The following is a 26838-nucleotide window of genomic DNA, read 5'->3' as shown; positions in this document are numbered from 1 at the left end:
AGGCATTCAAAAAAGGAGAAAGTAATAAAAACTTATGAAAGTCACAAAGCTAAGGAAATGTTTTATCTTTTCCATGCTCTATTCATTCTGAGTCAAAAGTAAAATCTTAAAACATTTTACTATAGGTCTCTAACTATATTTTTAAGATGACAATGGAACAAACAAGAGTCAAAATCTGACTTCTTGTAAGTAAATGAAACCGACTAACCTTTTCTTCAAATCAGCAAAATAAATCATATACTAAATGATGTACTAAATATACAACAATAACTTATAGGTTAAAAAAGGCACATCCAGCCTATGGAGTGTTTAAAAAGGATGAAATATGTCCACATTTTAGTATGTGGAAAGATCTCTAAAACTCATTAAATAAAAGCAAGGTGGAAAACACTAAGTACAGTACAATTTTCCTTCTATAAAAAACAACTGGCTATAGTGCTCAGCACTTTGGGAGGCCAAGGTGGGTGGAACACTTGAGGTGAGGAGTTCAAGACCAACCTGGCCAACAGGGTAAAACCCTGTCTCTACTAAATATACAAAAATTAGCCTGTAGTCCCAGCTACTCAGGAGGCTGAGGCAGAATTGCTTGAACCTGGGAGGCGGAGGCTGCAGTGAGCCAAGATTGTGCCACTGTACTCCAGCCTGGGAGACAGCAAGACTGTGTCTCAACAAACAAACAAATAAGAAACTAAATAACAAAAAATAAACTAATCTAAAGAAAATATTCGTAAACCACCTGTGTGTGTAAACACAAAGAAAAATTTCTGGAATAATAGATTAAATTAATACCAGAGGTTAATTTTGGGCTGAGGGAAAAGGGAAGGAAATAAGGACAAAGAGCTGGGCACAGTGAAAGAAATGGAAAAGAAACGAAGAGAACTAGAACTTTATTCATACAAAATTTCTATAAGAATATATTTTTTATTCTTTGTCTAATTTAAAATCAGCATTAGAGAATGTTACAACGAAAAATATTACCCTTGTTCCTTTGGTTGACTATCTCCAGTAACTTTTCCACCCTTCTTCCGAATGTACGTAGCACCAGGAGAATTTTCAAGAGCCTCAACATCTACTTTTAGAGACATACTATCTGACGATGGCAAGTGTTTACTAAGACTGTGATAGAACAGGAGTTCAGGAACATAATATACACAAACACACACATTTATATATATACGTTTGCCAATATATCTATTGACACTGGAAGACTGTCTTTTCTTGATGACCTTCAACAAAAGCAAAAAATGTTCCTAAATCTTCTATACAATAACAATTACAAGTCATATCAATTATATAGTACACACAGTATTCTGAAAGGAGAACATGAGGAGTCATAATCTAATCCTCTATTCCTTAACTCAGTGATGTGGAGCAAGGTGGTGGCTTAATACAAACTCCATTCCAAAACAACTATCAAGTTTATATCTTGAGACTGCTTAGCATCCACCAACCCACCTCAGTTTTAGGAACACACTCTGATGAGAGTAGCACATATGATCCAAGCTCAATAAGGGCATCGAATTTGCGTATCAAGTAACTACTTGAGATAAGCAAGTGACCTAAGTAGTTGAATCCGAAAATAAGATTTCAGAATCATGCAAAACTACCCACATAAAATACGCTTTTTCTTTTCCTTGCTGCTGAACTTGAACCTGGAGGAAAAGACGCTATACCCTTTTGACTTCATTTTTGCTTCTGGATGAAACTGAACCCTAAGTTGGATCTATTGCCGCATTTTTCATCACACTGATCAACAAATTGTCATTTTTTGGTTTTACTAGTTAAAAGGAGGATTTGTTAGTTGCAATTTACAATGGAAAAAGCTCCAGTCAAAACACAGATATTAGAAGAGATCTATTGTGCTACCGAGGAGCTGTAAGGAACAACAATCAAAAGGATACGCTTTGGCTTTCTCTGGATCTACAAGTGAGTAAGCAGAAATTAGCTGTGCCAGGGTGTGAATATCTTTCGGATTTTGTCTAAAAGAAGAAATAAGAAAATTACTGAACTGTTTATAAAACTGGAGAAAGTAATATAAACAAGTAACTCTCTCATATCAAGTAGCAGCAATAAATGTGTTATTTCTACAACTCCATGTTTCAGAGCTTACTTCCATAGCTGTTGTAGGTCACTAATTGCCTCCTTCTTCCGACCATATTTGAGTTTGAAGTTTGCAGCTTCTCTTATCAAGGACAAATGAGCAGGAGATTTGGGCTACAGTTTCAATAAAACGAAAAAAAAAAAGTTTCAAGCTAAATATCTAGCAAGTAAATGCAGTTATATTCATTAGACCTTTAAGAAATACACCGATGCATTAGATCCCTCATCTTAAGTTTCACTGAATGCCTGAAACAACAAAATCATCCACATATGTAGAGGAAAGCAGGTGGACAAATTATTAACTGTACAATCACCAACAGATAAATTTGGAAAACAACCTATATATATTTGGTGTCTACAACTGGAAACGTTCCCCTATAATAATCAAATCTTAAAGATATGCCACCATAGTTCTCAAACATTAATTTAATATAATACTTTCCCAGACCACTGATACCCTTCCACTGCTAACAGTACTAACAGTATAAAATGCCACCTGCACAGCGTTATGTATAATTTTAAGTTGGATACTGCTTATGCAGAGATCCATACTGGAAATAATGATATTCCTACTAGAGACATGATAAACAACTATTCCATGTATTACTGTTGTACTAATTGCTACCACCCATGGGTTCTCTAGCTATTAAAGATGATCTCTTAAATATGCAATCATGTACTATTATTATTTCTTGAGATTACATAAACAAATACATGTACACATACAGCAAGGAGCTTGAATAAATATAAATGAGCTATTTTTCTATTTTGCAGCCATTGCTTATTTCTAATAACTTAATTGGGATCTGGTATACTGAAAAAAATGAATTTGATAATCTAAATAGTATTTCACTTTTAAAATAGTGACGTGTAATACTTCAGTTTGCCTGAATTTTTTCACTACTACCTCTTTATTTTTATGTAAAAACATGCCCTCATAACATTTTACTCCATTTGTTTACCTGATGGTTTTGATACCACTGGATAGCTAGTGCGAAGACCTCAATGGCACTATCAATATCTTCTTCATGGCTGTACATGGTAACTAATGCAGACACCTACACAGCCAAAGGTATAAATTAGTGAATCCTCCCTTCACTCCCAGAATACCATTTTTGAAAATAAAAAACACTGAAAAAAAAGCGAATAAAGGCTCTCTGTTAGTACCTGATTTATCATGAAAGCTACTCCCTTTAGAGAACATAGTAACTTTACTTCTAGAAATACCATGAACAACTGTGTTTTCCAAATAGGAAGGTAGTTATCTGTAAAATAAACCTTTCCTTTAAAGCAGTGCCAGTTCACAAATGGTTTGGTAACTACAGAGGTTGAGAATAAGCCCTTAGAAATGTTTATACAATAAGACACTGCTGGACATTTAAGTGTACGATCAGTGAGGCATACATAGAGTGGCTGAACTCTCATGATGAATCCCACGTGGCATGAGCTGCTTCAAGCCAGTCAAAAGAGTGCCTAGTGTCGCTTAGGGACAGGAAGGAGGCCTACACAGCTGGAGTGGAGGGGAAGGGGGATGATGAGCAGTAGGAGATGAGGATAGAAAGGAAACAAACAGCTGGATCTTTAAGAACAATCAGTAAAACTGACAAATCTCTGGTCAGGCTAATCAGAGGGAAAAAGAAAAAAAGACATGAATAACCAGTATCAGGAATGAGAGAGGTTCTATAGATATTAAAAGGATAATAAAGAAATACAATGAAGAACTTTTATGCCAATAAAGTCAGCAACTTAAATGAAATGGATACATTCCTTGAAAGGTAAAATAAGGCCATATATCAAATATCAGAAACATTTTAATTTCAGTCATATACTGTATTTGACTTTAAGGTAAAGTAATTATAGCACAATCCTTAAAATATGAATCTTCAAGGGAAAGCACTACTATATTTTTACATTTACTGAATGCCAACTGCACAGAGGCCATGTTAGAGAATGAAAACATGAATAAAACAGCCCCTGTCCAAAAGATGCACTACAGAATTAGTGTATACTATGGAAAAGATGCTTTCACAGCTATATTAATGATTGAAACCTGCAATATTTGAATAATCAGAAAACTAAAAACTAAATTTGTTGGCCACTATTACAAAACTGTTCTAATTTAAAGAAATCACACCGATGAAAATGGTTTAGGCTAAGAAATTCCCTATACAGATCTGAGATTATTTGAGGTTGGCTTTCAGTGATACTGTAAGGCCTAAATAGTGCCTGGCACATTTAACTGAATAAGAATAACCAATACCAGAGCAGAGAATGAAATTAAATTTACACCAGACAATCATTACTATTATAATTACTACTCCTACCTTAAAGTGAACACATATTACACATAAAAATAAAGTGAATACACATTAGACATATAAATAAATTATCAATTCAACTACTTTTCAATTTTGTAATGTTTCAAACTCACCATGCCTGGTTTATGCTTTAACTCCTCTATGCTTCTTAATATTAGACATGCTTTAGAAATATTACCTTAGGAGAATAAACAAAATCAGCATTACATAGAAGAACACATATTATGAAAAAAAATACAAGAAATTTTACTTCCTCCCACTACTTTTCCTTAGGAAAGCAACCATAAGTCATATTTTGTAACATCTCTAAACATGTAAGTTTTGGGCCTGGGGATGGTGAACTCTATTCATTTAGAGACAAGGAAATTGAGCTCTAAAGAAATAATATACCTTGCTTAAGTTCACAAAGAAAGTTAATGGCAGAGCTGCTACCAGAAAAGAAGTCTCTTAACTCCCAGTCTGTTGAGTTCTATTTCTTCTTTTTTGGGCTGTAACTTGAAAGTGGGGTCCTTCCCTAAAGGCCTTGAAATATGTTACTGTAGATATGAGTGCAATGGAAAATTTCCTATGGTGTTAAATTCTGATTTTGTACTCACTGCAAACCTCAATAACTCAAAATTTCTAGTCTTTAAATAGAAACAAAAAACCATGACAGACTGTCAGGAATTTCAAGATAATAAATCATCCTTGAAAAAATAAACTAAACACACGAGGAGGAAAGATCAAGGAAAGGGCAAAGAAGAGAAGACAGGGCTAAGAATAAGGAAAAAGACAGAAGGAAAGTAAAGAAATGTCAGAATTGGATAAGAGGGAGATCTGCAGTGTGTCTCAACCTTGTTTTCATTATTGCCCTACTAAGGACATTTTAAACATTTTTTCCCTAACTGCCAACTCCTCTCCTTCAACTCATAAAATTTTCATTTCAGCCATTGTAATATTTAAGATTTTTGTGACGAATTGTCACCCCCATCGAAAATTCACACTCTATACCAGAGCTGTTTGACAGAACCTTTTGTGATGATGTAAATGTCCTATATCTTGCTGTCCAATATTGCAGCCACTAGTTGCACATAGCTACTAAACTTCTAAGATGTGGCTAGCATAATCAAAGAACTGAATTTTAAATTTAATTTAACTAATTTAAACTTAAAATAGCTACATGTGGCTAGTGACTACCAAACTGGGCAATACAGCTCTAGATATTCAAAGTTAGATCAAAACCACAGACAAAAACACTGGCAGTTTTAAGATTCAAACACATCAGTTCTTGTTAAATTCTATTACCTTTCCCCAAGCCCAAAGACATAGGTGGCAAAGTGTAAAACAAAGTAAGAATGAAGGGCCAAGCTAAGAAATTCTGAAAACTATGATGCAAAGTAGTCATACAAATATTACCAAGTGACAGACATAAGCATTTCTGCATGTGACATACTCAGGCAATTTGAGTAGTACGTATGGTCTTTTGGAACAGAGGAATTCTTTGCTTCAGAACTTTCAAGGCACAGATTGAGAATCATTCTAATAATTTAGGAATAATCTGTGAAAAGGGGCAATTACCTCACTACTAAATCTGTTGGAGATCATACAATCTAGCTGCATGTTTGAAACAGTAATTATTATGCTTTACCATTACACAAAAAACTTAAAATCACATAGTTCACAATTGTAGAATCATTTCAACCATGTTTTCATTAAAATATTTTAACCACGATGAAAACCATAATACCTTGAGAAATTTTCAACTGTGCCATGGTCAGCTTAATTTCAGCCGCATTTTCTGGATGCTGATCTGAAAATTCCTATTTTTTTATTTTGGGAAAAAAAAATCACATTTAATTTACACATCTAATTGTATACATTACAGTTATTTAACTCAGCTACATAAGATTTTAAATTCAGTTTTAAAATATTAAACTTCTGGCTGCTGGTCAAAATCTTAACTTGGGAAAATTTTTATTCAACGCCCACTTTTTTTCTTAAAGGTATGCTCTAAAAGTAAGTGTAATAATGTCAAGTTTTCTGTAAGTCACTAACAGAGAAATTCATCATCCCTCGGCCACGGGATATTGCTTCCAGAACCATCCCGCATTCCAAAACCCAAGGATGCTCAAAAGTCCCTTATATAAAAGTACAGTATTTGCGTATAACCTACACACGTACTCCTATACATTTTAAATCATTGTTAGATTACTTATAATACCTAATATAATGTAAATGCTATGTATATAGTTGTTATATTATCTAGGGAATAATGATTTTTAAAGTTTGTATATGTTGAGTACAGAGGCAATCATACATTTCCAACCCCAAAATGTGCTTTTTTATTTTTCTGAGGCGGAATCTTGCTCTGTCACCCAGGTTGGAGTGTAGTGGCGTGATCTCGGCTCACTGCAACCTCCGCCTGCCAGGTTCAAGTGATTCTCCTGCCTCAGCCTCCCAAGTAGCTGGGATTACAGGAATGTGCCACCATGCCCAGCTAATTTTTTGTATTTTTAGCAGAGATGGGGTTTCACCATGTTGGCAAGGCTGGTCTTGAACTCCTGACCTCAGACGATCGCCTGACTGGGCCTCCCAAAGTGGTGGGATTACAGACGTGAGCCACTACGCCAGGCGACCCCCACAAAGTTTTTAATCCATGGCTGGTTGAATTCTTGGATGCAAAACTCAAGGATACAAAGTGTCAACTGTAATAAAGATTACTAAATAGATTTTTTTTTTTGCTGGGGGGAGAGAAGGGGCGGTATCTCTTCACTGAGTGTGCCTGCTAGGCAATTGTGTCTGTCCGGATGATCCTAATCGTACCTGTCCAACTTTCCAATGTAGTTTATATTCAAGAAATTTAAATATGCAATATAATAGCTGGTTTGGGCTGATAAAAACAAAGTCAGTATCTCCATAATTGAGGTTCTGGAGTGGAACTCAGTGGAGATCAGATAATTGCAAAAGAGGTTAAGCATGTTCTAGAATTATACATGCCTAAACAATCTTCTAACTCAGGTTATTGCCTGAAACAATCCCCTAACTCAGGTTAAATAGATCTCCAAACAAAACAGCATTCTTTAGCATTTATAACAAATATTTACATTATAGAAATTTATATAAAACAAAGCTGTTGACTAAAATGGCACTGAAATTTGTGTAGTGGTACATTTCTGATTAGTTTTCCCATTAAATTTACATGCTTGTAGGTTATTACAACACAATGAAAATGAAACAAGGCTGCAAATGCCTGACACCTCATTCAAGTAATTATTTTACCTGAAGCAGCTCTATTGCTTTTGTGTGCTGCTTTTCACGGCAGAGCTGGGCAGCTTGGATTAACACAGGTAAGAGATGCTCAGGACTTTGGGACTGTAAACTGGCAGATATTTTGCGGCATTGTTCAGCCTAGAAGATACCCAACCCCCACGACAAAAATAAACTGGTTAATGAAATTAAACACTAAATGACCAGAAAGAAAAGAAACATGGGAAAATTAGTTGAAACAAATATTAACCAAAGAACTGCCGAGGATAAGAGAATCAGTTTACAGTATCTATTCTCAATTTTTTCTTGTAAGAAAATGATTTCTATTTATTGAATTTAATCTATGAACTCTAAAAGCCTTTAGTAAAGGAGAAATTCTAAACATTCACTTGGATGCCTAAATTCTAGAACTGTTTAAAAAAATCAAACACATCAAGTATAAGCATTTGCTTCAAAAACAAAATGCATATGTATTGTTTGTTAAATTATTAAGAATAACTTGACTCAGTTCTAAATAATAGAAACATTACTGCCTCTCGGCTGGGCACGGTGGCTCACACCTATAATCCCAGGACTTTGGGAGGCTGAGGCAGGCAGATCACGAGGTCAGGATACCAAGACCATCCTGGCTAACATGGTGAAACCCTGTCTCTACTAAAAATACAAGAAAATTAGCTGGACGTGGTCATGGGCACCTGTAGTCCCAGCTACTAGGGAGGCTGAGGCAGGAGAATGGCGTGCACCCAGGAGGCGGAGCTTGCAATGAACCGAGATTGTGCCACTGCCCTCCAGCCTGGGCAACAGAGCGAAACTCAGTCTCCACAAAAACAAAAAACAAAAAAAAAATTACTGCCTCTCTCTCTCCCACTAAAACTTCTGCTCTAAAAGAGTATAAAACTAGAATTAGAATGCTTACTGGAGTTAGACTTGACCTCCTTAACATTTATAACTTGATGTGATTATACACAGCAAAAATGAAAGATGGGTCTTAAATCTATAATCATGGCCAGCATCTTTGATGATTTTATCTTAATTCAGATTAGAAATAAGGTAATGAGAAAGTTATCTCATTTAAAGGTGTGAATACTGTTTTCTTCCCCTTAAAAGGTGTCAACCCTACACCCTTATAAGAAATTGGGCAAATTACTTGCTTAATAAATAAAATCTATGACATATAACATTCTTTCTTTTTATTAGAGACAGTCTCTCTCTGTCGCCCAGGCTGGAGTGAAATGGCACAATCTCAGCTCACTGTAAACAATTCTTGTGCCTCAGTCTCCAGAGTAGCTGGGACTATAGGCATGCACCACCATGTAGAGACAGGGTTTCGCCATGTTGCTTAGGCTGGTCTTGAACTCTTGAGCTCAAGCAATCCGCCCACTTTAGCCTCCCAAAGTGCTAGGATTACAGGCGTGAGCCATTGTGCCCGGCCAATAATATATATAATATTTTGAGGAAGGAAAAAAATATATTTATGAGTCGACGACAAAATACAAACAAAAACTATAAACAGATTAGACTAATATCCCTATTACTCCTCATACACCATATTACAAAAGGTTTAGCCATGACACCAAAGGTAATTACCCACCTGGTTTGTGTACATAGCAAGTAAAGCTTTGTTAAATTCTATAGCTTGTAGTTGTTTCTTGGACAGTTTAAACTCTACTCCTTCCGCATTGGTTAATTTCACTTTCTTCTTGGAGTCAAAGACATTTTGGTCCTAACAAAAAAAGTTTATCCACCATTAACAGAATCTCAGATTTCAACTTACTCCTTTTTTTATTAACTTTATATAAATACAGCAGGAGAGCTTGAATCTATCTACCTGACTGGGGTGCCTAAGCTAATAAGATGCATATAAAGTTATCTTGGTTCACAGAAGTAAACAAAATCTCTGCAGTTCAAATCTACTTGTATACACAGTTATCCCAGAATCTACGCCCACTCTTTTAGAGCCTTCTCAAAGGAGGCTTCCTAGGTATAAAAAGGTTTAACAAGTGCACTGCTTTAAAGAAATGGAGAACAAGATTTGTTTTATTTTTCCACTATTAATTGCTTGTTTTGAGCTTTCTGAAGGAAAAAAGGGACAGCACAAATTGCAGTGTATTAGGACTACAAAAATACCTAATTTGACAATTCCTACAAGCTATGCCCTCTAGAATTTAGATGATAAATAAAAAGTAACTCACTTCTCTTCAAAATACAGGCATATCTTGGAGATATTTCGGGTTTGGTTCCAGACCACCGCGATAAGGCAAATATTACAACAGAAGGAGTCACAAATTTTTTGGTTTCCCAGTGCATATAAAAGTTATGTTTACACTACATTGTAGTCTATTAAGTGTGCAACAGCATTATGTCTGAAAACAAGTACATACCTTTTTTTTTTTTTTTTTTTTTTGAGACAGAGTCTCACTCTGTCACCCAGGTTGGAGTGCAGTGGTGTGGTCTCAGTTCACTGCCAGTTCTGCCTCCTGGGTTCACGCCACTCTCCTGCCTCAGCCTCCCAAGCAGCTGGGACTACAGGCGCCCGTCACCACACCTGGCTAATTTGTTGTATTTTTAGTAGAGACGGGGTTTCACCTGTTAGCCAGGATGGTCTTGATCTCCTGACCTCGTGATCCGCCCACCTTGGCCTCCCAAAGTGCTGGGATTACAGGCGTGAGCCACCGTGCCCGGCCCAGTACATACCTTTATTTAAAAATACTTCAATGCTAAAAAATACTGATACAGAGATATGAAATGGACACATGCTGCTAAAAAAAAAAGATACCAACATCGCCAGGCAAAGTGGCTCACGCCTGTAATCCCAGCACTTTGGGAGGCAGAGGTGTGTGGATCACCTGAGGCCAAGAGATCAAGACCATCCAGGCCAACATGGTGAAACCTCGTCTCTACTAAAAATACAAAAATTAGCTGTGTGTGGTGGCACATGCCTGTACTCCCAGCTACTCGGGAGGCTGAGGCAGGCGAATTGCTTGAACCTGGAGTTTGCAGAGAGCCAAGATCCCACCACTGCACTTCAGCCTGGGCAACAGAGCGAGACTCCATCTCAAAAAAAAAAAAAAAAAAATAGAGCCAACAGACATGCTCAACACAGGATTGCCACAAACCTTAAGTATGTGAAAAACTTACAAAGTGTAATAAAGTAAAGCACAATAAAACGAAGTATGCCTGTAGTCACTCTGTAAGCAAATCATGAAACCTCAGAAACACATCTGTAACCACTTTTGAACCCATTTTTTTTTTGTAGAAAATACTCATGTAACATATCTACTGTTTTTCATTTCCTAAAGTCCCTTCTTCTTAACCAAGCAAAAGTATAAAGAAGCTCAATTTCTAAAATTCCCATGTAGGGGCACAGTGTTATCTTCCCAAAGAAAGACCTTTTAAGAATTACCGAAAGTCACATACATCTCCAAAAAAAGGGAGAAAATGAAGTCACACTGATTGCATCCTGAGAAGCACAAACTGAGCATCTGAGTATCTACTACGTGCACAATACTCCAGCTTTGTAAAACAATGTATTTACTTGCAAATACATGATACCACTGTGCTTTTTTAAAACAGGTCTTCTACCAGTTTAAAGACTAAAATGAAGTAAAGAAATCTAAAATAAATTCTACTTTTTCTTAGTGTTGAGCTCCAAACCAATTTGAAACTATTTTAATGTGCAGCAAGAAACTGCCTTTCATATAAATCAATCCTAAAGAAACCATATTTTCTAGCTGGTTCTCTCACATCACTATTTTAATACTTCAATTAATTGTGCACATCACTGCCAGACTTTTCTTAAACTTGATTTCCAAGGCTCTGATATAATTCAATCTAATCTACTTTTTAAACTATCCAGCAAATACATACTCTCTTCTGTTTCCCCTAGAATCCCAGCAATTTGGGAGGCTGAGGCAGGAGGACTGCTTGAGCCCAGGAGTTAAAAGACCAGTCTGGGCAACATGGCAAGACTCTGTCTCTACAATTTTTTTTTTTTTTAAATTAGCTAGGCATGGTGGTGTGTGCCTGTGGTCTCAACTACTTGGAAGGATTGCCTGAGGCTACAGTGAGTAATATCAGAACCACTGCACTCCAGCCTGGGTGACAGTCTTAAAAAAAAAAAAAAAAAAAAAGAAAAGAAAATACAACATTTTCCATTAAGACTGTTCCTGGCCGGGCATGATGGCTCACGCCTGTAATCCCAGCACTTTAGGAGGCTGAGGTGGGCAGATCATGAGGTTAGGAGATCGAGAACATCCTGGCTAACACGGTGGTGAAACCCTGTCTCTACTAAAAAAAAAAAAAATTAGCCGGGCTTGGTGGGGGGCGCCTGTAGTCTCAGCTACTCGGGAGGCTAAGGCAGGAGAATGGCGTGAATTCGGGAGGCAGAGGTTGCAGTGAGCCGAGATTGTGCCACTGCACTCCAGCCTGGGCGACAGAGCAAGACTCTGTTTCAAAAAAAAAAAAAGTGGCTAAAGACATTAGTACAGTACTCTAAGTTAGAGTGCTTATATATATATTTGTAATATTTTACATTGGATGGGGTGTGGGGGAGGAGAAAGAGCACCTGTCTATACCCCCTAAAAAAAGAAAACCCAAGAAAAAATTATATAAAGAACACTTTCACATTCAGATTCCACAGATGAAGAAATCATATAAAACATGCATATACTTAAAGTTTAAAAGCCCCAATAATTTATATCTTTTACAAAGAGAGAGTGTCTATATTATTATACACTGGGAAAAGGGGAGGATCTTAAAAACTCTAGGATCTACTACAAAAAGTTTTATTACTCAAATATACCTGGCAGCATCATTATCGTTAGGAGAGTTAAGTAATACTCTCCATTGCGATTTTGCTACAACTGGACTTTTTTCATCATGTTAAAAAGAACTCCTAGAACAAAACTAAAACTAAGGTGATGAGCTTTCAGGATAAAATATATCTGTAAGGAAAGCCACGAATATTCCATACCTTGTTAATGGTAATGATGTTATTTGCAATTACAGCTAGTAATCCCACATCTGTTGGTCTGTGAACAACAAGCAACAGTCAAAACCAAACAAACCTTTAAAAAGAACCCTATCCCTATAAAAGATACTTCCTTTTAATAACTCACTTTAGTTTTATTATTTGATTGTAAAGTTGCAAAGCCTCCTCTGTTCGACCCTGAAGCTGCAGAATATAGGCCATCTGACCATGAATGATGGCCAGTTCTGCCTGTGGGTCTTCCTCAGTCCCATCCTAAGAGAAAGAAATATTTTCCCATATAAATTTTCCAAACTGATCTACATATTTACCAAATAACCCAAAAATTCAAAAGAGATACAATCCTAAAGAAGACATAATTTCAGAAATTTTCCTTTAGAGTCAATTCTTTAGAAATTGCCAGCAAGAGAGAAGTTTAAGTGAAAATAGCAAAAAGACTTCAACTTCTAAGAAGTATCTAAAGAAAAAAAAAAAGGCAAAAAGATCCTAGAAGAACATGGTAATAAGTTTAGGAATACCATTTATTGATCATTATCATCCTCTAAAGCCCAAGAATTAAAAAACCTAAGTAAAAAACCAGCATGCAAGTATATCTTTTTATAATGATACCCCTAAATTCTGAAAACATAATTTTCTCATAAAAATCACATTTAAAAATGCTTTTCTCTCTACTCTACTATAAAAACTAGAAAATTCCAATTAACACTGTACCAAAAAACTTCAAAAGCTGGAACTAATTCTGTACTTTAATCCTATGATTGAACAAATTATGTAATTAAAGTAGTAGCTCTCTTAACTGATGCTCCAGATTAATCCACATTTCTCCTCTCCTTCTGAAAAGGCTGTACAATGAATACTCAAGACTAGGAGACAACACTCCTTTAATGACCCAACACTCCTGCTCTCACCTGGTGAGTATCTGCTGACCAGGAGTCAGGTATGTTTGTTTCCAAACCCATTATGCAGTTGTGTTTGATGAGGAAATGATAAAACTTAAAAATATTAAAGAGAAAAATTATGGGCTGGGCATGGTGGCTCATGCCTGTAATCTCAGTGCTTTAGGAGGCTGAGGTGGGAGGGTCGTTTGAGGCCTGGAGTTGAGACAAGCCTGGGCAACACAGTGAGACCCCCATCTCTACAAAGAAGAAAAGAATTAGCTGGGCATGGTGGTGCTACTCAGGAGGCTGTGGTGAGAGGACTGCTTGAGCCCAGGAGTTTGAGGTTACAGTGACCTATGATCACACCACTGCAATCCAGCCTGGGTGAAACAGCAAGATCCCATCTCAAAAAAAAAAAGGAGAGAGTTAACTTTGAATGTGAAAAGAGACATATTTCAACATAAATCATGTTGAATACTCAGAAGGATACAGTAAAGGTAAATTCCTAAAGAAAATTATTGTCTAATTAGTTGTGAGGCAAAAAGATTGGCTGTGGTAAGAGATTGGTTAAAAAAAAAAAAAAAACTTTAAGGACTCTATAATGAAAGTGCTTGCCTATTGTATTTAAGATATTGTTATACTTAAAAAGAAAAACCAAAAGCGTAAATTGGGAGTGTTGAATTATGTCACTACATAAGAAATACACAGAGAACTTCTATGAGCAGACCAATCCTCAAAGACCTTAGTCCTACATCCTAAAATAGAAGAATAAATTTACATTATATAAATATATAATCAAGTGCTTAAGGTATGCCAAAATTTTTTGTATTGTGATTTCTCACTCTAATAGACTTCATCAAATAACTGATACAAAAGGGTGGTTTCTAGTGTGATTTCTACTTAATCACCATCTTCCAAAGAAAGTCAATAAATAGTACAATGAAGCCTCAGTAATGTTAATAGTCAGAAGTGTAAAATTTTGGTTTAACAATGATGGAATACTTACAGTGTCTTCTGATAAAGAACGGCGACAAAGATCTATAGGAGAAAAAATTGTTTTAAAAGTAGTATTGCTGGGTAAATCCCATTTCTTTCACTATTCCAAAGAGCAAGATCTAAATTTCTAGGCAGAAGATTCTAAGATAATCATAGTAACAAGCAACTGTGAAATTTACGTTAGCATCAAATATACTACATATATATTATCAGTCCCTTGACTTTCCTAGCTCTTTGGCACTTTTCTGTCATTTGTTGTGTCTATGCTAAAAATATTTGTAAAGTGCATCAAAAAATACAAATGTGGTAAATATTAATTGCAAAAAACCAATTATAGAAAAGTATAAAAATAAATAATCCTACCACCCAGAGATAAACACTATTAGCATTTCAGTTATTTAGTTTTTAATTTTTTTTTGTTTGTTTTTAAAGTTGGGGGGTCTCACTCTGTTGCCCACGCTGGAGTGCAGAGGCTTCATCACAGCTCACTACAGCCTTGAAATCCTGGGCTCAATTGATCCTCCCACTTCCGCCTCCCAAGTAGCTGGGACTACAGCTGTGAGCCACCATACCTGGCTTAGTTTTATGTAAATGCACAGCTGCATTTTAAAATGAAAGTGAGACACTGTGCATGCTATTTTGAAACCTCCCTTCCCCATTCAATATCCTGTGGATATCTCTCTGTTACAATAAACATAGATTTACATTACTGTATCTTTTTTAATGTTATTGGTTGTAATGACTGTAATTACTTTGTGATTATGGTAAAACTTAGCCAATCCTTTAATAGTACAAAACTTCATGCTGTTTCTAAATTTCTGTTCTTATGAATATCCCTTCAATGAACAGTCATACAGACACATGTGTAAATTTATCTAATCATTTCCTTAAGTTTCTAGAAGTGAAATTATTGGATCAAAGGGTGGTAAATTTTAAAATCTGCTACACATCACCAAATTGCTCACTGAAAAGTCTGTATTATTCTTACACTCAAACCCACAATGTATGAGAACGTTCTTCATTGGGTATGATCAAGAAATTATAATTCTGCTGGGTGCAGTGGCTCATACCTGTAATCTCAGCACTTTGGGAGGTCGAGGTGGGTGGGTCACTTGAGGTCAGGAAATTATAATTATCTCTTTTTTTTTTTTTTTGAGACAGGGTCTCACTCTGTCACCCAGGCTGGAAATACAGTGGTATGATCTCAGCTCACTGGAGCCTCAATCTCTTAGGCCCTCCTAGGCCCTGCTGCCTCAGTCACCCGAGTAGCTGGGAATACAGGTGTGCACCACCACACTCAGCTAAATATATATATATTTTTGTAAAAACGAAGGCTTACTATGTTACTCAGGCTGGTCTTGAACTGCTAGGCTGAAGCAATCCTCCTGCCTTGGCCTCCCAAAAGTGCTGGGATTATAGGCATGAGCCACTGCACTCAGCCAAAAAATTGTAATTCTGAAACAGATTTTCCACATGATGCTCTAACCTTTGTTCTTATTTTAACTTTCAACATTTAACAGGAAAATTTTGCTCTCATTTTAAACCCTAATATTTAATAGTAAAACAGACTTTGGTTCACCTTTTTTTCCACCCCAATGATCACTGCAGTACCTACATCACTTTTATAGCTTCCAGGGAAAAATGTATGCACGAGCAAAGTCAAAATGTTTCATGTGTTAATACCAGACACAGTTCTCTAATCAATTAATTTTTTTCTTAACTAAAAGCTTCAGCTGGGCACGGTAGCTCACGGCTGTAATCCCAGCACTTTAGGAGGCCAGGGCAGGCAGATCACTTGACAACAGGAATTTGAGATCAGCCTGGCCAACATGGCAAAAACCGTCTCTACGGAAAATACAGAAATTAGTTGGGCATGGTGGCACGCGCCTGTGATCTCAGCTACTTGGGAGGCTGAGGCATGAGAACTGCTTGAACCTGAGAGGCGGAGGGTGAAGTGAGCCAAGTTCTTGCCACTGCACTCCAGCCTGGGCGACAGAGCAAGACTCTGTTCCTCCCCTGCCCACAACCCCACCAAAAAAGCTTCAAAGCATGCAAATATTATATAAAGAAACATACCAAATGGAGTTAAAACATGCTTGAGGCCAAGTGTGGTGGCTCACGCCTGTAATCCTAGCACTTTGGGAGGCCGAGGCAGGTGGATCACGAGGTCAGGAGTTCGAGACCAGCCTGGCCAACATGGTGAAACCCCGTGTCTACTAAAAATAGACATTGTGGTGTCTACTAAAAGTAGACATTGTGGTGGCGGACGCCTGTAATCCCAGCTACTTGGGAGGCTGAGGCAGGAGAATTGTTTGAACCTGGGAGGTGGAGGTTGCAGTGAGCTGACATCACGCCATTGCACTCCAGCCTGGGCACCAGGGCGAGACTCTGTCTCAAAAAAAAAAAAAAGTGCTTGAATGGTGCTATCAATACATAAATGTAGTGTATCTGTGTGTATACACATAGGCACACCATGTTATTACTTGAATACCTGTTAAACAACAATAATAATAGTAACAAAATATTTAGTGAATGCTTATACTATATGCCATCATGCCATGTATTATTGCGAATGGTTGACATTCATTAACTCACTTAATCTACACATAACATTCACAGTAACTTGTTCAAAACCTGCTCCTCAAAATTCAAACGTAAGGTCTGGTATGGTTGGAAACAGACTAATAGACTGGCTTAGATTAGAAATATAGGTGAGATATGGTCAAAAAGAGAAAGTGCCAGTAATCCCAGCACTTTGAAAGGCCGAGGAGGGTGGATCACTTGAGGCCAGGAGTTCGAGGTCAGCCTGGCCAACATGATGAAACCCCGTTTCTCTACTAAACATACAAAAATTAGCCAGGCGTGGTGGCACGCACCTATAATCCCAGCTACTCAGGAGGCTGAGGCAGAATTGCTTGAACTTGGGAGACAGAGGTTGCAGTGAGCTGAGATCGTGCCACTGTACTCCAGCCTGGGTGACACAGTAAGATTCTGTCCGCATCCCCCGCCAAAAAAAAAAAGAGAAAGACTACATGAACTTTGAGAAATTGTCACTGCATCGATAACTTCCATTTAATAATTTCACAGAAGTCCAGTGCAATTTTAGAAGATACTCTACAAAGTTATATGCACATTATATTTACAGGTAAGTTTAACAAACTTCCAACCTTCAGCCTTTTGCAGGATTTTCATGGCTTGGTTCAGCTGGCCTTGGCCTATTAGTGCACACGCAGTGTTGTAGCACAGCTCATGTGTGCCTTCTTGGAGGCCCAAGTTCTCCTGTCAGGGGACAAAATACCAGTTAAATACTAAACATGAATAATACTTCACGACTGTATGGGTATACCACAAGGATACTCACTGGAACCACTTTTTCCCAATTGCTTTGAGCTGCAACAACTGCTGAAAGGTTTGTTTTCCTCTCCTCATCATAATCATCTTGAGAGTTTCGGACAAGATCTCTATATACCGCTAAGCACTCATCATAGCGTTCCAAACGGTATAACTGAATAATAAATAGCAAGTAAAAAATTAGAGACAAATATGGTGTTACATCTTTAATACCATGCAAATCTTTTTTGGAACCACTAAGTAGGAATCCTAGTTCAGCATAACGGGAACAATCAACTGCTTATGTTTTATAATTTTTAAATGAGTTCCACGTACTAGTCATACTTCCAAATAAATTACTTTTTGAAAATACTTTTAAAATGAATGTTCAATATATTGTGGATCTGTAGGCAGGATTCAGTTGAGAAAAGTCATTTTCTTTCTTTTTTTTCTTTTCTTTTTTTTTTTTTTTTTTTTTTTTTTTGAGACGGAGTTTCACTCTTGTTGCCCACGCTGGAGCGCAATGGTGTGATCTCGGCTCACCACAACTTCCACCTCCTGGGTTCAAGAGATTCTCCTGCCTCAGCCTCCTGAGGTAGCTGGGATTACAGGCATGCGCCACCATGCCTGGATAATTTTGTATTTTTAGTAGAGATGGGGTTTCTCCATGGTCAGGCTGGCCTCTAACTCCCGACCTCAAGTCATTTGACTGCCTCAGCCTCCCAGAGTGCTGGGATTACAGGTGTGAGCCACCACACCCAGCCAAGAAAAGTCATTTTCTTTACCTTTCTTCTTGAAGTTAGTTAAGTGCCTAAGGCCGGGCGCGGTGGCTCAAGCCTGTAATCCCAGCACTTTGGGAGGCCGAGACGGGCGGATCACGAGGTCAGGAGATCGAGACCATCCTGGCTAATACAGTGAAACCCCGTCTCTACTAAAAAATACAAAAAAATAGCCGGGCGAGGTGGCGGGCGCCTGTAGTCCCAGCTCCTCGGGAGGCTGAGGCAGGAGAATGGCACAAACCCGGGAGGCAGAGCTTGCAGTGAGCTGAGATCCGGTCACTGCACTCCAGCCTGGGCGACAGAGCCAGACTCCGTCTCAAAAAAAAAAAAAAAAAAAAAAAAAAAAAAAAAAAAAAAAAGTAAAGTGCCTAAATAGGTTGTGAAAGAACACCTTTATAGAATTCAACCCTGTTATCTAGATCTAAAGTTACAACGAAAATATTTTTCCACAACACAAAATGATTACTAAAACAGGAACAAAATTAAATGTTAAGAAAAAGACAATGTTTCCTAGAGTTCGCTATAATCTTCATTTTATCTTTCTTAGAAACCAGCTATCACACAAGTGAGTCTCAAGCAGACAGAACAGAATTCCTACCGATTTCATTCAAGTTGTGCTGAAAAAATAATAACTGCCACTCTAGGTCAATTAGTCCATTATGTATGACACAGGTTGATGTCTTTAACCTCAAAATGCTAGAATTTACCCTAAAGTTATCCAGTTTACCTTACAAGATTTTTATAGACCTACAACCCATGAATTTGTCCAAATGTTTCTTCAACTCATTTGTATTATTAAATCCATACTACCTCCTGAGAACAATACATTCAATACAACATTATTTGCCCTAAATTGACATTTAACAGTCTTTAAGAGGAGGCCAGGCGTGGTGGCTTATGCCTGTAATCCCACTACTTTGGGAGGTCACGGCAGGCAAATCACTTGAGGCCAGGAGTTTGAGACGAGCCTAGGCAACATGGCATAACCCCGTCTCTACTAAAAAATACAAAAATTAGCTGGGTGAGTTGGCGCATGCCTGTAATCCCAGCTACTCGGGAGTCTGAGGCAGGAGAATCGCTTGAACCTGAGAGTTGGAAGCTGCAGTGAGCCAAGATAGTGCCACTGCACTCCAGCCTGGGCAACAGAGCGAGACTCCATTAAAAAAAAAAAAAGAAAAGAAAAACTTTAAGAGGGTTTTATTAACTATAATATACACATTTCTGTCCTCTTGTCATTAACAGCCCCATTTTACATTAGGTTTAATTTTATGTCTCAAAATACTTTAAAATATTTTCATGATTTCATGGGTTAGAATAATCTAAATTCTTATCTATCATGATATCCTTTATTTTAAATTTAGAATACAATATTAGTGAAATACTATTTCAAACCTGTTGAAGTATACAAGCTCAATGTGCTTTATCTTTCTAACTCAAAAGTCAAAATTAAATAGATTAGTTCTTTTATTTTCTTTGATTTCCTAATTACCTGAGGAAGTCATTTGTTCATAGCATGTTATATATGCAACTATTTGTATGAAGATCAAGAAGAGGGATTATGTTCAAACCTCAAGGACTGGTTTGGTGGCTAGTGTTGTGGAGCATCAGGATGGGCTGGGTTTCCTCAACCCTGCTCCTTGCTAGAGGTAGTCATGCTCACTCAGGATCACTGTCAACATGTATTTAAAAGCAGTAATTACCACTTGTCCATAAAGCTCCTTCAGTTTGTCTGTCTGCTGGTTAGCACTTTCTATTGTCTTCAAGGCATTCTCAATTCTGTTCAGCCTGTACTCGCAATACGCCTTTTCAAAGGAGAGAGAGTTACTGAAGAAGGAAAAAAACCAGTATCTGATTATTATCTAACAATGCAATGCACCCAATATATAGAACATCGCTCTAAGCACTGGATTTAGTCCTGATAACAGATGAGAAAACTGACAAAGGTTAGAGACTTATCTAAATATCAGATAGCTTGTAAATGTCTATCAAACATATAATTAAGCATATATCAGTTTCCCTAGCCTTTCTTTCATGGATATTCTTATTAAAATAAACATTTAAGAAGGAAATCATTAATCTGCTAAATAAGTAATTGTCTTAGATACAAAGATAATTTGAAGGCTGCTTTAAATGGGTTGTTTTGGAAGTTTCTTAAATTCATTAACAAAACAATAAGCCATATAATGCTTCTTTAAACTTGTTTCAGAAACAAATGATTAGAAAGAAAAAATAACTATAAATCTTAAAAGAAGTACCTGTAATCAAACAACCGGTAAACACTACTAACATACACACACTTAAAAATTCATCTACATTAATGTGATACCTCATTGATGATGTTTCAACCATAATCCATGAGGAAAAATATTTATTAAAGCAAAGGCCAATGTCCTTTATTTACTTACCTAACAAAAAAATTTATTTTTGGGCCAGGTGCAGTGGCTCATGCCCGTAATCCCAGCACTTTGGGAGGCCGAAGCGGGCGGATCACTTGAGGTCAGGAGTTCAAGACCAGCCTGGCCAACATTGGCAAAACCCTGTCTCTACTAAAATTACAAAAATTAGCCCGGTGTGGTGGTGCACATCTGTAATCACAGCTACTTGGGAGGCTGAGGCAGGAGAATCGCTTGAACCTGGAAGGTGGAGGTTCCACCAGCCTGGGCGACAGAGCAAGACTCCGTCTCAAAAAAAAAAAAAAAATTTATAAATACTTTTATCCAAGACTCATTGACAAAATGTTTTTGAAAATGTCTCTCACAAAATAGCCCAAAATCAAGACACTGAATTTTAGCACAAACATATTTAATAGGAGAAAAGCAGCATTGCCTCCATTTCCCTTTTATTTTTAATAAAGTTTAAAATTAATTTTTAATCTCTGTAACACATTTATACGGCTCAAATATAAAAAGAAAAAGATGTACAGTAAGAGGCTTTATTTCCACTGCTACCCAAATCTAACCCGTTCCTATTACCTCCTACAAATGACTTTTTTTTTTTGAGACGGAGTCTCCTCGTTACCCACGCTGGAGTGCAATGGTGCAATCTCAGCTCACTGCAGCCTCCGTCTCCTGGGTTCAAGCGATTCTCCTGCCTCAGCCTCCTGAGTAGCTGGGAATACAGATGCTTGTCACCATACCCAGCTAATTTTTTGTATCTTCAGTAGAGATGGGGTTTCACCATATTGGCCGGTCTGGTCTCAAAGCCCTGACCTTGTGATCTGCCCTCTTTCGGCCTCCCACAAATGACTATTTACTCATTGTTTCTCTTTATATTGTTTGTTTTGCAAATACAGGCAAATGGATATATAAATTTTTACATCCTCCTCCTCTTGCAAAAGGAAGTATATTGTATATTGTTCTGCACCTTATAAACCAGTATCCCATTAATATGCTTCAAATTTAATTTCAATACTTTTTTTTGGAGCCTAGGTGTAACAGTAAAGAAACTTTGACGGAGTTATTCTCCCTACATCCTCCAAGGACTCATAATTATGCCCCACAACTCTCTATGGTTCACCTCCTTAGTGGTTCAAAGGAAACACAATGGTTAAAACAAACAAAAAATAGACCCTCTAAGGCTAAAAGAAACAGAAGTTACTAGTATTCCTCCCAGTTTCAGAAACATTATTGACAAGCAAAAGGGGGAAAAAAAGGAAGGAAAGATAAAAAAAATCAGCAAATAGTTGGGGAAAAAAACATGGAAGAGATTATAGCTATACTAAGTGTTTCTAATAACTGTACAAGCAACTAACTGAATCACTTACTTGGCTAACACTTTGGTGTGAGTATTGATGACATTCAAAGCTTCCTTGAAACTTCCATTCTGGATAAGGCATACCACTTTACAATGCAGGGCAGTTACGTCATCTTTGTTGATCTGTAGTACTAGAGAACAATTTTAGGAAAGTCATTTTTAAATCCATTCCTTTTCACATTTTTACTAAATTTTCCCATCCTGTCTCTCCGAAAGCTAAATTTCTAATTTTATTGCAGCAGAAATAATTGGTCAGAACAACTAGAAGAAACAGCAACAAAGCAAAACAAACCCAGAAAATAACTAATCTTCACTTTTAACTTAAGAAGTGACAATAAGGAGAGTTATTAAATTTTCAATGAGATAAAGATGCCCAGTATGCATGTACCAAAAAAGTGCAGTGAAATAAAGAAGAAAGAAGCAATTTCTCCAGATATTTTATCTTGAAATGCATGCTACATTCTGTATAGTTCATTACTTCACAGGGAAACAGTTCAGGTAGAATTTGGAAGCAGATGACCTAGGTTTGGTGCAAGCTTGCCACTAAATGCCTTGAGGTCTTGGGTATATCGCTTAACAGCCAAATCTTAGTTTTCTGAGCTACAAAATGATTAGAAAAGCATTACCTATTTAATAAGGTTACTGAAAACACGAAATGAGAATATTTCGGAAAAATTTTATAAAATATAATGCAAAGGCAATTTATCTTGCTGGCAACGTTTCCGAAAATCATTAAAATTTTCCCTTTTCACCTAAGATGACCAAAGTATAAGGAAGAACTCAGGTGGCAAGTTTCAATGTTAACAACTGTTCGGTATTAAAATGACCAGGATCATCGTTACTCTTGTTCCTGTGCAACTACAGAAGTCCAATTCTCAAAGAATCACAAGAATTTCTACCAATTAAGAAAACATACTGGTGAACAAGTTGACAACCTTTGCTGATTAAAAGAATTCCTGCAAAATACTACACTGCTACTAAGTACATAGTACTGTTTGGAAGGCTAGAGTTAATTCAAACAAATTTAGGGATAAATTCTAATTCGTAGCTATTCTCCTCAATGTCTGAAATCACCAAAAGTGCACTGTGGGCACAATCACTACTTTTCACGTTAACCCAGTACTAGAGTGTTGAAAATTATTTAGACAGCTTTCTATGTTACTGACACGCCTTTTAGGTTAATACTACTCTGAACAGCTAAGCCGTGCCTTGGTAATTACATTTCCAAATATAACATGCACAGGCTGTATCTTCACTAGAGAAGAACTGCGCACCACCGAGAACATTAAGTAGCATGGCCATGCCACATTCCAGGTATGTAGTAAAGAACAAAAGGATACGATGAATGAAACCTCACAACAAAGGCAGTAAAACCCTAAACTATCCCTTACAAGGCAAAAAAAAAAACAGGCCAAACTTTTCTTCCGACATTTATCCAGTGTTGGTGCTTCCACACACTTAATTCCTAACTTAATAACATGAAGAGATCCCATCTGTGGGAATGACAGGCCTGACATCCAGATCCAGCCCTTTCCTCTCGCCCAGTAGAATACGTACAGCTTCCACCCGGTCAGCACCAGCTTCTAAACTACGTGTCCCAAGCAGGTTCCTCCCCCTTTAGCGGCCAAAGAGAACAAGCTCCCTCAGTAATACAGTCCTGATCACTGCGCTCAAGATGAAGAAGAAAAGGAGGCACTTTGGAATATTTGTGAAATAAAACAGCAAAGAGGGAGTCAAATAAGAAAACAGTTTGAAATGGGCTCCGAGAGCTGCGGTCTCTTTAAAACCTGCCCTCGCTTCCCGCGGGGGGTAAAGAGGGAAGTACACGTGGCTCTAAGCAACCAGGGACCCCAGGCAGACCTGGTGAAGCCGAGGGGTGAGACCTGCGTCTCCCGGACGTTCGGGCCCGAGCCGGCGGGAGAATGGTCGGGGGGGTTTCGGGGGTCTCCCCTTCCCGTGCCTCCCGCGCGAGGTGGTCTCGCGCGCCGGAAACAGGCCGCATCCTCCCGCCGGCCTGGGCCCGCCCCAGTGCCCACCCCGACACTTACTCTTATTGACGGTCTTGAGAGCGCGCGTGAAGTCGCCGTTCTGGCCATACCGATTCACTTCACTCCACAGCGCAGGCACTGACACCCCCCCACTGCCGCTACTCGCCATCTTGGAGGAGACGAGGGGCGGGGCGGGGCGACCTCTGCCCCGGAAGAGGATCTCTAAGGCTGCCAAGAGGAGGAGGAAGTTGATGATTGCTAAGCGTGGGGAGCGTCTTCAACTCTGAGGCAGCATCAGAGACCGTAATCTTCTGCTCTCGTGGCAAGAAATTTGCACGGATAGAGTTGATGCACCTCACTTGAAGTTGGCCTGGAGAAAGAGGCGTCGGACTCCCGGACGGGGTTGGGAAACGGTCACCAGTTTCGGCTCAAAGCAGCGTGTTTCCAGGAGACCGCCATGGTCGAGGCAGCGTCCCGGTCCCACGGTGCGGGCCCAGACGATCATTTGTGGGATATAAATAAAAGGACTATGAGGTGGTAAATGAAAGACTACCAACTAGAAGCCGTAGGGAGTCATTTGAAGGAGAAATAGGCATGGCTTGTCGGTGGTTGAGGGAAAGATGATTAGGAGAACTTGGGTTCTGGGGAAAGTAGGGGAGGACATTCTGGCAGAGAAGCAAACGTGAGGAAAGGTAAGAAGGCAAGAATCTCCCATTACAAAGGGTTTGGTGAAACCCTCTGCCTGTCATTTTCGCTCCGTTCGGGAGCAGTGGGCAATAAGCTGAAAGGGTAGTGGGGTGAAAATGCCCGGGGTCAGTTCCTGGCTCTGCGACTCACTAGATGCCTGACAATAAACAAGTTACTTAGCTTCTGGGAGTCTTTTTTCCCGACTGTGAAATAGGGATACTGTATTTGTTCTAGAGATATAAAATATTAGGGTTTGCTTACGACCTTAGTATCAAGATGTGTTCAGGTGTACGAACGGAATGGTATCTATTGGGTACGCTTGGTGTGAGCATTTTTTTTTTTTTTTTTTTTTTTTTTAAGAGACGGGAATCTTGCTGTGTTGCCCAAGCTGGTCTGGAACTCCTGGGCTCAAGCAATCCTCCCACCACAGCCTCTCCAAGTGCTGGGATTACAGGCATGAGCCACCACACCCAGACGATGTGAGAGATACACTTGATGTGAATGTTGTATTTTATTGAATGGCCTGCTTTTCAGACTCATATCTTGTCATGACTTTTACAACTTCTGCTACTCCGTCTGTCCCTCAGGAACCTAGCTAACTTCTTTTTTTTTTTTTTTTTTTTTTGAGACGTAGTCTAGCTCTGTGACCCAGGCTGAACCTCACTGCCATCTCAACCTCCTGGATTCAAGCGATTCTTTTGCCTCAGCCTCCCAAGGAGTTGGGACTATAGGCATGAGCCACCGTGCCTGGTTAAGTTTTGTATTTTTAGTAGAGATGGGGTTTCACTATGCTTGGGTTGGTTTGAGACTAACCAAGCTAGTCTCAAATTCCTGACCTCAAGTGATCCGCCCTCCTCAGCCTCCCAAAGTACAGGATTTACAGGCCTAAGCCACTGTGCCTGACCTTGCTAACTTTTTTGTCTTTCAGTCTTTCTGGTTCTACGTTGAAAGTTACTTTGAGGAAACATTTGATCTTGCAGACTGGGCAATCTTGTGAAGCAAAAAATGCCAACTATGTGCCAGGCAATATGCTAGATCCTAGGGATACTGCAGTAAGCAAGGTAAATATGGTTCCTTGGCCTCAGAATTATAGTCCATATAGAGTGAGATAACCCTTAATTGATTGCATCCTCTTAGAACGGGGTCCCCAACCCTGGTACCGGTCTGTGGCCTGTTAGGAACCGGGCGGCACAGCAGCAGGTGACTGGTGGGCCAGTGGGCAGTACGGCCTGAGTTCTTGTCAGATCAGCTGTGGCATTAGCTTCTCACAGAAGCTCAAACCCTATTGTGAACTGGGAATGTGAAGGATCTAGGTTGCTCACTCCTTATGAGAATCCAATGATAAATGTAATGAGCTTGAATCATACTGAAACCAACTGTCCAACTCCTGTGGAAAGATTGTCTTCCCTGAAACCGGTCCCTGGTGCCAAAAAGGTTGGGAGACCACTTATAGGAGATTCTGTCTACTTCTGAGCACTGATAATCAATTAAGGGTTATCTCACTCTGTATGGACTGTAATTCTGAGGCCAAGGAACCATATTTACCTTGCTCGCTGCAGTATCCCTAGGATCTAGCATACTGCCTGGCACACAGTTGGCATTTTTTGCTTCACATTCCTTACCTAACCTGTGAGTTCCTTGAGGGCAGAAACTGCCCAGCTCCTGATATGGCATATGGTGCCCTGCCATATTTTTGTCTGGTCCTTGCAGTATATACAATGCAAACAGCATGAAAGGTGGCTTGACCTGTAGGTGCTGGAGGGTGTAATTCTTGTC

At 38.6% G+C, this 26838-nt stretch overlaps 1 protein-coding gene across 1 annotated transcript in view; it reads right to left on the bottom strand.

Moving 5' to 3' along the window:
- The window catches only part of SRP72 (signal recognition particle 72), a 35310-nt gene extending 10029 nt beyond the window's left edge, over positions 1-25281 (bottom strand). Inside the window, exons 1-16 of the mRNA XM_050792023.1 lie at positions 24436-25281; positions 22398-22518; positions 20335-20458; positions 17887-18030; positions 17693-17804; positions 14536-14567; positions 12782-12906; positions 12637-12694; positions 9256-9387; positions 7677-7805; positions 6145-6217; positions 4532-4596; positions 3063-3158; positions 2111-2214; positions 1902-1979; positions 979-1116 (exon numbers count right to left, since the gene is read on the bottom strand). Coding sequence (XP_050647980.1) covers positions 979-1116; positions 1902-1979; positions 2111-2214; positions 3063-3158; positions 4532-4596; positions 6145-6217; positions 7677-7805; positions 9256-9387; positions 12637-12694; positions 12782-12906; positions 14536-14567; positions 17693-17804; positions 17887-18030; positions 20335-20458; positions 22398-22518; positions 24436-24544 — 1640 coding nt within the window. The 5' untranslated portion in view covers positions 24545-25281. The remainder of the gene's footprint in view (positions 1-978; positions 1117-1901; positions 1980-2110; positions 2215-3062; positions 3159-4531; positions 4597-6144; positions 6218-7676; positions 7806-9255; positions 9388-12636; positions 12695-12781; positions 12907-14535; positions 14568-17692; positions 17805-17886; positions 18031-20334; positions 20459-22397; positions 22519-24435) is intronic.
- Positions 25282-26838: the final 1557 nt, after the last annotated feature.

The sequence above is a fragment of the Macaca thibetana genome, chromosome 5 (genome assembly GCF_024542745.1).
Source record: "Macaca thibetana thibetana isolate TM-01 chromosome 5, ASM2454274v1, whole genome shotgun sequence".
Classification (NCBI taxonomy): Eukaryota; Metazoa; Chordata; class Mammalia; order Primates; family Cercopithecidae; genus Macaca; species Macaca thibetana.
Note: the sequence above shows the minus strand (reverse complement) of the source record. Positions and strands in the feature narration are given on the sequence as shown.